The 12114-nt window shown below is 35.9% G+C and overlaps 2 protein-coding genes across 2 annotated transcripts; both read left to right on the top strand.

Annotated features, from left to right (window-relative positions):
• Positions 1-1098: 1098 nt before the first annotated feature.
• Positions 1099-5605, top strand: LOC145604188 (wall-associated receptor kinase 2-like). The gene is made up of 2 exons (XM_081660130.1): positions 1099-1744; positions 4212-5605. The coding sequence occupies exons 1-2, from the start codon at positions 1099-1101 to the stop codon at positions 5603-5605; spliced, it is 2040 nt and encodes a 679-aa protein (XP_081516256.1).
• Positions 5606-6199: 594 nt separating this feature from the next.
• On the top strand, positions 6200-6628 carry LOC145604187 (uncharacterized). The gene has a single exon (XM_081660129.1). It carries the CDS (start codon positions 6200-6202, stop codon positions 6626-6628), a length of 429 nt encoding a protein of 142 aa, XP_081516255.1.
• Positions 6629-12114: the final 5486 nt, after the last annotated feature.

Genomic DNA, 12114 nt, shown 5'->3' with positions numbered 1-12114 from the left:
AGGTGTGTCATTGCAAAAAAAAAAAAATTTATTAGGTGGTTTCTTGCAAAAAGTTGCTTATAAAATGTGGTTTTTTGCAAAATTTCCTATAAAATAATATTTTCTCCCGTTCTTTTTAGTTGATGTATTTCTTTAGTCACGTTTGTCGGTGCTCAAATTCAACCATAATTCCGTAATATATTTAATTATTGATAATAAAAAGAAAAATTTGTTGAAAACCATCTTATAAAATACAGATTTTGTTGAAAATCATCTTCTTTTTTTTTTTTTTTTTTTTTTTGTCAAAGCACACCTGTTTTAAAATTTTATTTGTTAAGACCCACCTGCCCCAGATTCTGACAGTTGACTTAATTTTCGTGATTGAACTTGCACGTGTAAGTCACGTGACTTACTAAACCCCATGTTAGGAAAATTACTATTCCTCTTTAAACCCCATGTTAGGAAAATTACTATTCCTCTTAAAACCCGTATCATGAGAAATGAATAAAGTAATAAAATAGAGATGGAGTATTTTGAGAGATTGTTATATATAACTGGATGTACGATACGCCCAAGGGTATATGTTTGTTCATTTGATGATAAAATGAGCAATAATATAAAACAACTTCTAGAGTATTTTCAATAATACACGGAGAATATGGGACCGGACGCGTAACATGGCATTGAATATGTATATAAGTATATTGGCCAAAGTCATCTTTAGGTTGACTCAAGTCAATGCATCTTGTATTAGCTTTGTTTATAAATACAAGAATTGTGTATATTTCACAATTCACCTTATAAAACAATATCATAAACCACAAATGAGAAGCCAAGTTAGAAGATAAAAAAAAAATGTTAAAGGTACGAGTCTTGTGCTTCCTCTTCCCACTGGTATGGTTAAGTTCGGCAACCCCCATTGCGAAACCAGGCTGCCAACCTAGCTGCGGAAACATAAGTATTCCCTACCCGTATGGTATCGGCAGCAGCAAAGACGGAGATGCATGTTTCTTAAATGAATTCTACAACATAAGTTGCGTCGAATCAGCCCATCATCCTCCTAAAGCCTTTTTAAAAGACAAAAACATTGAGATTCTTAACATATCAATTAACGGGCAGATGCTTGTTAAGAGCTTTGTGGCAACTGCAATCTACAAACAAGGAGAAGTTGTAAATTCAACTTCCGTAGAAGATGAAGCAGATTTATCAGATTATCCAATCGTATATTCCTGCACCGAGAACAAGCTTATCACCATTGGCTGTGACGATTATGCCGTACTTGGCAGGGTTGGGGCCTCTGAGGAATATGCTTTCACAGGTGGGTGCATTGCAGGGTGTAAAGACTTATCAGACGTGGTAAACGGGTCGTGTTCAGGGGTTGGTTGCTGCCAAACATCCATCCCAACCGGTATGTATAAATATAACTTAATGTTAGGTAGTTTTAAGAACCACACAACGGTTGACAAGCGTAACCCATATGGCTACGCTTTCATAGGGAAACCGAGTGAGTTCAACTTCAACGTTGCTGATCTTGGTGACCCTGACTTCGCCAACAGAACAAGAGACACTGTTCCGGTCGTCATCGATTGGTTTGTTCGGTATGATACTTTTTCGTCCAATTATCCAACAGTATCATATAACGATTTTACTAATCACATTAACATCAAATGTCTCGACTATAAGCCTGGCCGCGGTGGCTATGGCCAACAATGTAGTTGTCTTCCTGGTTACCAGGGTAATCCTTATCTTCGTCCCGGATGTACAGGTCAGTTATTAGTACTTACTACTTTTTTTTTTTAACATTTTGGCTTTGGGTATTATTTAATGGAAGACTCTTTAAATACTACAAAGAAATGGTAATCGTTATATAATATAGACATATAGTACTTTAGGAGTAGTTTATAATCTTATTTGTTTATTAAATTACTTTGATTACCATGCAAACTGTTAAACAGATTTAATTCACATTACTATCATATTAGGATCACTATGTTAAGTGTTGCTAATAAAAAGAAAAGAGGTTGTTACATATAAATAAAAAGGTTTTCCTTATATTAAAATAATAAAAGTTAATGGGTTATAATAAAGGCCATAAAAAACTAATATACTTTTTTTATTTTTTTTGAAACATTAAAAACTAATATACGAGTACTTTGTAATGCAAGTATTGATATAATGGTCAATAAGAAAAATAAATATCATTAATTAAAATTAGGGTCACTATCACTAATTAATGCATTTAGCTTTAATGGATAACATTATACCGAGTATATATCAATCACAGATTCACAGCACCCAAATGTTATTGTAGTATACTAGTACATGGTCTAAAAACCAAATTATTCATTAGCTAAAAATTGTTAATAATCCAAAATCCTTAATGAGCATCCAGCGTTATGTGAAAACAACAAGGAAAGAAACTATATTTCTTAGCTAATTTTTGTATCCCTTATTACCTTAGTCTTAAACTTTTTCAATTGGACATTTACGATAATGTTCATCGGTCAAAGTTTTTTAAATAAATAATATTTTCACATGAATAAAAATTTCTATCAAATTGACTTTTATAGTATGACATGAAATAATTTTATAGGATATGATAGGGAAATCGAACAACCAAGGCAAAAATTATTTGAGGAAATAATTAAGGGCAAAGTTAGATAGTAAATAATCCATCAATCATCAATCAATCAATCAATAATCATCAATAAACCTATACTAAAGGCGAATCTCAAATAACATGTGTCACTTTGGCCCTATTCTTTTCACCTTAAAATAATAATATTAAGTAAAAATAATTTCCGTTCAGTAAAAATGAGTTCAGTTCAGTAAAATTAATTTCAGTACAGTAAAAATAATTTCAGTTTAGTAAAAATAAGTTCAGTTCAGTAAAATTCAGTTTTCTTAAAGAAGAATTATAATAGAAAATCAGTAAAAATAATTTAATTACAGTAAAAATAATTTCAATTCAGTAAAAATAAGTTGGTGAAATCATTTAATGCCTAATTTTACTTTCCAAATTTTTTTTTTATTACAGTTGTTACTAAATCTTACCAAAACTTATCATTTTAAAGGATAAGTATATACATGATATTTCATTACTTATTATAGCAATAATTTTCCTTTTTATATTACAACAAATCTATAGTTGAAATAACATTATTCAATAAATCACTAATTGATAAAATTCTTATTAATCAACGAATAAGGAAAACGTTAGTACTACAAATTCTTTCAAAAAAAAAAACGTATAAATGAAAATTAAATTTTTTTAAAAAAATATTAAACATAATAATTTCTTATAAAATTAATATAAGTACTACAAATTCAAAAAGCAAGACATATTTATGTGTAAATTAATTTTATTAAAGTTTAATTAGGATAATCTTTAAATTAATAAGTTAAATAAAGATATTACTACTATTCGTGCATGCACGGGATTTATATTAGTATTGCTTGAAAGTTGAAATTTGGAAAATATAAAGCTGTACTGTGTATCATTAAGTAGGATATTTTAAAAAAATTCCCAAGTTTTAACAATATTGGGCTTCTTCCCTGGCCTGGGGTCTAGGGCGACGACAGCTTATGCCCTGCCCTAGGGATGGGCATGTGAATGGATTGTCTACAATACAATACTTCCTTCATCCTTTTTTTACATGTTTATGTCTCATTTTACGCGGGAATTAAGAAAGTTAAATATTGCTTAAAACTAATGTTTGGAGTACAATATGCATGTGGGGTTAGAGAGAGATAGAGAGAAAGAAAAAGTGATTGAGAATTAGGAGAGGGAAAGTATTGGAAATTAATGTTAAAGTATAAAAAAGAAAAAGAAAAATGATCACAAATCATAAAAAGAGAATAATATTGGCAAAAAGTACAACTTATAAATAAAAACAAACACTTAATTTTGATGACCCAAAAAAGTAATACAACATATAATAAAAGGATTGAGGGAATAATGGTTTTTTTTCCAATTAATAAAAGCTCTTGTGTCACGAAAATATTTTCCGTAGTTTCATTAGAGTGTAGAGTAGAGTAATTGATTGGCTCCGATACCATGTCACGAAAATATTTTCCGTAGTTTCATTAGAGTGTAGAGTAGAGTATTTATACAAGTGATTAGGGCTCAAGAAATAGGCCCGTTAACTATACAATACAAACACTAATTATAGGCCCTAACATCTTGGTATAAATTCCAATTAATAAAAGCTCTTGGTACAAATTCCTTGCAGATATTGATGAATGTACAAATATTTCAAGTACTCATTGTTCTCATATTTGTATAAACACGGAGGGTGGCTACAAATGCTCTTGTCCAAGAGGATATCATGGAGATGGTCGGAAGAATGGAACACGGTGTGTCAATTCTTTTCCAAAAGTAGCTGTATATATTAGTGCAGCATTGGGATTGCTACTTTTGCCTCCAGTTGGGTGGTGGTTGTATTTTATCAACAAAAAAAGAAAGCTTGTCAAGCAAAAATCTAACAACTTCAAGAAAAATGGTGGTTTGTTGTTGCGACGTCGTATGTCGTCTGATGAACGCTTAATGGAAAGAGCATATTTCTTCACCATTGATGAGCTGGAAACAGCCACAGACCACTTTAATGAGAGTAGGATACTTGGACGAGGAGGGCAAGGTATTGTTTATAAGGGAATGCTAGGTGAAGGGAGACTTATTGCTGTAAAAAAATCTACCACATTGAATGAAAGCCAACAAGAAGATTTCATCAACGAAGTTGTTATCATGTCTCAAGTAATTCATCGGAGCATAGTCAGGTTACTAGGATTCTGTTTGGAATCGGAAGTCCCGTTACTAGTTTACGAGTTTATCCCCAATGGAACTCTTTTCAATCATCTCCATCATCTACATCAAGAGTTTCGAATCACATGGACAATGTGCTTGCAAATTGCTTCCGATTTAGCTAGAGCACTTGTTTATATTCATTCATTTTCTTATGTTCCTATACTTCATAGGGACATCAAATCTTCCAACATTCTATTGGATGATAAGTACAGGGCAAAGTTATCGGATTTTGGGTTATCAAAAAATGTGGCTCCCGATCAAACCCATGTAAGCACAGATGTTAAGGGAACATTTGGTTATTTAGATCCTGAATTTTTTGAGACAAGCCAATATACTGAGAAGAGTGATGTTTATAGTTTCGGCGTGGTCCTTGTAGAACTTTTAACAGGACAAAAGGCCATACGTGCTATGTGCGAACAAGATAGAAGTTTGGTTTCATGGTTTCTTTCACATATGAAAAACTCTGATCAATTACTTGACATTGTGGACCCTAAATTGCTGAAAGAGAGTTCCAAGGAAGAGCTTTACACTGTTGCTGATCTTGCAACACAATGCTTGAATAAGAAAGGTAAGAGAAGACCATCTATGAAAGAGGTTCTACTTGTACTAGAGACAGAAGAGTCTCGTCATTTCAAATTGGCCCAAACCGATGAAGAACAAACCAGCTCAAAACTCGAGCAAGTGTTGACTGCTGGAACAACTTACGAATCAAACCATGACAATGTTGCAGCTTCCTCTACATCTAGTACGGAAACACATTATAATGGATCAGCTGAAGTATCTTTTTTATCTAATACCAAGTGTTGCAGTGGTACAGAGTAATGAGGAGCTGGACTTGAGAGTGTTGTTTTTGGCGGGAAAGTTTGTTAAGAAATTATGTTATTTTCATTTTTGTCGATTTCCAGTTTATTTGCATATGCTGTTATTTTTGTGTGGTTGTAAGGTGTGTTAAGTTTGCTATAAAGAGTTAAGGAAAATTTGTCAGGGACAACCTTTTATAAAACAATTTTTGTCTGGGACAATCTTATAAAATTTTTTTGGCAAAGTCAGACCACTTTAAAAAAAAAAATTTGTAAAGGAAGACTAACCCCCACTTTCAGGCCATTGACCACCGGATTCCGGCGTTGACCCCCACGTAACAAGCACGTGCTCCACTTTTCTTCTATTTACACCCCTTTTCCCTCCAATTTTCCCACGAAAAAACCCCTCTCTCTCTAATTGATTCCAGATCTGATTTTCTTCCCCAATTTCGGATTTGACTTTGTCAATCAGCAATTCGAAGGTCGCAAATCGAATGTTGGTCTCAATTAGGTGAGTAATTCCTTAACCCTTGTTCAATTTTGCATAAAGTTAAAATTCTAGGGTTTTGATTGGGGGTTTGTTTGTTGCTTAATGTTCAGGGAATTAGTACTCACTATGGCTCGATTTGAAGAGAAGAGATGTGGTTGTGGGTTTCCAGTTGCAAGAAGGACTTCATGGACCCATGACAATCCAGGACGAAAATTTGTTGCTTGCAAGTTCTTCAACCACGAAACAGGGCAAAGAGGTTGTAATACATTTGAATGGGTGGACGAGGAAATTCTAGATTGGCAGAGGGATGTAACTAATGTGCTCATAGCAGAAAAGCATAGGCTTTCCACTGATCTGAGTATTCTCAAAACAAGATTGGCATGTACTGAACATGAGAAGGGGCGCCTTGCTTCTGAACTAAATATGCTGAAGAACAAGAAGAACAGGGCTGAAATAGGGGTAATGGAAGAAGAAAATTCAAGGAACAAGCTACTTGTAACATGTGTGATTGTGTCAGTTGTTGTTAGTTTTTGTATTGTTAAGCTTTTTGGTTAGTTATTGAACTTGTATTTGGTATAATGGCATTTTGCTTAGAATATTGTATTGTGAACCTTTATTAGTTGTTGAATGAAATGATGATCCTTATTTTGTTGCAAAATTTTCCATTTTTTGACACATAAAGCACAAGTTTTTGACACATGATGAGCACATTATTAAGATGCAAAAGAACATTAGCTTGAATAGATGTATGGAAATCTGTCAAACACCATACATAGGTGTGCACAATATCAACACAAATATTTTTGGTGGCCACACCCTTTAAATACACCAAAAGTATCCAAAATAAGCTAATGTTTAGTAAAGTAAAGCTACTACATAAAATTTAGGACAAAACTACATTTAGGCTTCATCATGCTGAGGTTGTGAAGGTTGTGTTGGCTGAGTTAACACAATTTCATCATGCTCTGCTGCTGGTGCTTTCTTCCTGCCACTTCTTCTAGGAGCTGGTGCACTTTGTTGAGCTTGGGCCTTCTTTGCTTCTGCTGCTGCCTTCTTTGCTGCTGCATGAGCTTGAGCATATGTGGTCCCTCCTTGTCCATCAACTGGCTTAGAACACTTATTCACATAATGTCCCAGGCCACCACACCCACTGCACCTGTTTGGCTTTTTGGCCCTTTTAACATTTTTTTCAGCATCTTCACCTGGCTCCTTCATCCTTTTTTTATTGCTTGGTCTGCCAGCCATTTTTCTGTAAGGTGGAGGCAAGGGAGCAGGGTATGGTGTGACCTCCCACTGAGTCTGTCCTGGCATAGCCCTAAATGCTGGTGCATAAGCTTTTTTATATGTCTCCACATGATATGCTTGATGAATGTAGTCTTCATGGTTCAACCTCAACATCCTAATACATGCTAAAGCATGCCAGCATGGAATGCTCATCAGCTTCCATCTGTAACAGCCACATTCTTGGTTCTCCAAGTTAACAACAAAAGTGTCCCCCTCATGGTCAACCTCAAACTCATACAAGTCAGCCTGCATAACTCTCATATTGGACACCTCATCATACCCTCTGTCAATCATCTTCATCACTGAAGGCATTATTTTACCCTCATAACCCCTTATTCCTTCCTTTTTAGAACAGAACCTCTGCATAACATATCTCCTTATCCACTCCATTAACTGCAGAATTGGTTTTGATCCTGCCTCCCTCAACACATTATTAAAAGACTCAAAACAGTTATTCAACAGCATACCAGACTTAGAAGCTGAGCTGAAACTATGCCTAGACCAGTGACAGGTTGGAATTGCAGCCAAGTACTCATAAGCCTCTTGGTTCAACTCTTTTATTTTGTTCATGTGAGCATTGAAATGATGTTGTTACATTATTTAAATTGTAAGAATGCAAGTGACAAAAAGTTATCCATGTTTGAATGCAAGCTCTAAAAACAAAATACAAGAGTAAGCCCATTACCTTTGTGCTTGATCTAGCAGCCATCCAGAAGTACTCCTTGAATATGACCCCAGGGAATTTGGATTTGAAATTTGTCCAGATATGCCTACAGCAATATCTTGTCTCTGCATCTGGCATAAAAGTGTTGAATGCTTCAAGTAATCCCTGCAACAATAGGACACCAAATTTCATTACAACTCAGTCACCTACAAAGTACAAAAAACATAAAAGACAAGGATTAAGGACATTACCTTCTGCCTATTAGACATATAGGTAAGTTCATCATCCTCATGCACCCAGGTAACTGAATCAGCAACAAAAATGATGTCATTTCTAAACAACTCCAAGAACCAGGACCATGTCTCTGTATTCTCAGTCTCCACCACTGCCCATGCTACAGGGAATATATTGTTATTCCCATCTTTGCCCACTGCAGTAAGTAAGATGCCTGGATAAGGGCCCTTGAGGTGAGCCCCATCAACCCCTATAATGGGCCTACAACCAGCAATAAAACCCTCCTTACATGCCTGTAAACAGACATACAACCTTTGGAACAAAGGAGGTGGCTTTTCTATCCCATCAACCTTCACTACAGCAGTACTACCAGGGTTATACTTGATGATTGTTGCAGCATAATCCCACACCTTCTTATACTCCTCACTAGCATCACCAAAAATCATTTTCAGAGCCCTTGCTCTTGCATAATATGCCTTGTAGTATCCTATGTCAACTTTCACTTCTCTTCTCACCCTTTTTATGAAGTGTTTCAACTTCCAACTAGGGTCATCTTTCCAATCCTCTAAGTATCTCTCAGCCAAGTACTGAGATGACACTCTAGGGTTGTAGTATTGATGGCCACATATATGTTCAGCCCTTATCCTCTTTATCTGCCATATCTCCTCATCTTTGAGCTTTCTAGCATGTATCTTGAACTTACACTTCCTCTTTTCTTTGCATGTGCACTGCAAGATCCTTCCCTTTTTCCAAGGGCAGCCACACCTCTTTGCACAAAACACAGTCATCCTGCTTCTGTTGTTATGTAGAAAGTAGTAGTTGTACCCATTTTCTATAGCATGGTGCCTCACAGCCTTCCTTAGAATAATGTTTGAAGGGAATTTCAAACCCTTGCTTAAGACAATCTTCCCTTTGAAGTCAACTTGAGGATTAAATGTAGGGTAATTTGGCCCCTCCTCATCAGATCCAACTATGATATCCAAATCATCATCAGAATCAATCAATTCAGCATCATTATCCACACCAATTGGTTCAGCATCATCTTCCTCATCATCATCCCCACCCAAATTAGCAGTACTACCTACTCTACCACCTAAACTCCTTGTAACCTTCTCACTTATATCATGATCAACATGCTCAAGGAAGATATCATCATCACTATCATCTTCATAATCATTTTCACTCAAAAGAACATCATTGTCTTTATTGTCATCAGTGTCAGAAGTCCTTAACCCAAGACCATCATCTTCACCATCAACCTCCCCACTCCTCAAAGACTGGTCTGTGTTAGTAGGATGCCCTAATGTTCAGCTCACTGGGTCTAGATCTCTCTCCAGGTCTCTTCTTTGTGGCTGAGGTTGTAGGTAGCTTTTGCCTACCAGTGTGTGAACTGCAACCAGGATTGTTCACTGCCTGAGGTTTGGGTGAGGTGATTGAGAGTGAGTTGTCTTGATTTGGAGCAACATTCAGAAAAGAAGGGGAAGGGCTGGGAAAGTTTTTGAGAGGTGAGTAATTTTTTGGATAGAAAAAGAAGCTGGATGGGGTTTCAGATCTGGACTGAGATTCCAAAGTGATAAGCTTCCCACCCTTTTCAATTTGAGAGTTTTGACCACATGTGCTGAGTGTTTTGGCTTGTGGACCCCTCTTTGAGGTGTGTGGCCCACTTAAATCTCCACTTTTTCTCCCTCCACTATTGCTCCCCCCCACACTTTCCACGTTGGTGCTGACTATGTTAGGTTGTGGACCCCCCAAAGCTGCACTATCTTTCTCCTTCACTGGATGCACTAAGTATAGATGGTACCAACCATCACTTTTAGGAGCATCTAAGATCTCAGGAACATCAGCATCTCCCTTAATTTGTTTCCTCCCATTACTCAAGATACAACCATGTCTCCTAAACCATATTTCCCCACATCTCTATATTTTAACTCCTTCTTAATCCATTCCACAAACTCAAAATAGCATACTTCCTCTACATTAGGATGCAAAGAAACACCAAAGTAATCACTGCTCTCCCTCTCATAAGTGGTTTTCTTATTTTTGGTCACAAACTGACCTCCATAATACAATCTAATATCTATGGGCTCCATCAGTCTTATCACAGTGTATTTAGTATTAAACCTAAAACAAACCAAAACACAATATTCACTACCTTGAAATTAGGGTTTGCCAGAAATTTCCCAACACAAATTCAACATTAATTAATTAATTAATCAATAAATTATTATAAACAACAGTACACATGCATCATCAAAAGCTTAATCAACACAATTAATTAATTATAAACTACACATGCAACAGAACCACAGAAGTACTTTTATCCCCAAAAAACGACTACAAATTTCGATGATTACAGTTGAATTCGTACCTGGGTTTGTCGATTATAATGTAATTAGTGTTCTTCTTCTTCCTTTTTCTTGATGAACCAGCACGTTTCCTCTGCTTTCCCATGGCAAAAAGAAGAAAATTAGAGATGGAGGAAAACCTACCCAAAAAGGAAAACTTTCCCAATTCAAACACTGAGCAAATTAAATTTTGAACTTACTTGGTGGTTGACGATTTAATAGAGCAATTGTCTCTGCCATTAATGAGTGAGGAATTGAGATGACATTTCTGCAAAAATCAAAGGATGAGAGAGAGAACGAGCAAATTAGAGAGAGAGAGGGGTTTTTTCGTGGGAAAATTGGAGGGAAAAGGGGTGTAAATAGAAGAAAAGTGGAGCACATGCTTGTCACGTGGGGGTCAACGCCGGAATCCGGTGGTCAATGGCCTAAAAGTGGGGGTTGGTCTTCCTTTACAAAAATTTTTTTTAAAGTGGTCTGACTTTGCCAAAAAAATTTTATAAGGTTGTCCCAGACAAAAATTTTTTTATAAAAGGTTGTCCTTGACAAATTTTCCAAGAATTAAATCAAATGCTGTTATTTTTGTGAGGTTGTAAGATGATTATTTGGACTACTTATGTGTTGTTCTCTTCAACAACACTAACCTTGGATTCTTTTCCAATGGTTCGCACACATGTCCAGACGCAGCAAAGGCCTTGACTAGCGTTAGGAACTTGAACTACCCTTCAATTATGATCAACAATCTGAATGACACTGTCAGCATGACTTTGAAGAGCTAACGTTGATTCACCGGGAGTTTACGTGGCTCGTGTTCGCCACCAAACAAGAGCTTCTGTCACAGTGGAGCCTAATGTGTTGAAGTTTGAGAAATATGGAAAAGAAACAAAGTTAAATATCAGTTTCACCAAAGTGAAACCTGGAAGGTATGAGCAGCATACGTTTGGTGCGTTACTTTGGTCAGATGGGTTGCACTTTGTTAGAAGCCCTATTGCAATTACTATTTTTAATTACTAACTGTAGACACCCATTTGTGTCTCCCCAAAACCAAACCCAGTGATGAATGCCTTTCATGTCGAACCATAATGGAATGAGGTGAAAGTGTGAAAAGTCTAGTGTTGCGGTTAGTTTTTATTAAAAATCCTTCTTTCTGTTTTCGAAAACCAACTCTATTTTATGAAAACGTCCAATCCAGTTTAGTTTTATCCATGATAAGGGTCCAATAATGGTGTAGCTGGATGGGGCTTGAAAAGATCTTTCCTACGATATATTATAAGCCCAATTCCGATGAATAATGAGGAAGTTATGACCAAAATACTAAACTGGGCCCAAACCAGATTTTACCTACGACCCAATGATCATGAGGAGGGTCCAAGGGTTTAATCCTATTCCTAAACTAATTAGGATTGATTAGAATCTTTTATAAGTTTCTAAAACATCTTAATTATCCTTTTTTGAAAAGGGAAGATTAAGGAATTTGATTTAAATAAAAACTTTCCTTTTTATAAAACTTTCCTTTT

This window comes from Chenopodium album, chromosome 22 (assembly GCF_948465745.1).
Source record: "Chenopodium album chromosome 22, dcCheAlbu1.1, whole genome shotgun sequence".
Classification (NCBI taxonomy): domain Eukaryota; kingdom Viridiplantae; phylum Streptophyta; class Magnoliopsida; order Caryophyllales; family Amaranthaceae; genus Chenopodium; species Chenopodium album.
This window is presented reverse-complemented; position numbering and strand designations above follow the sequence as displayed.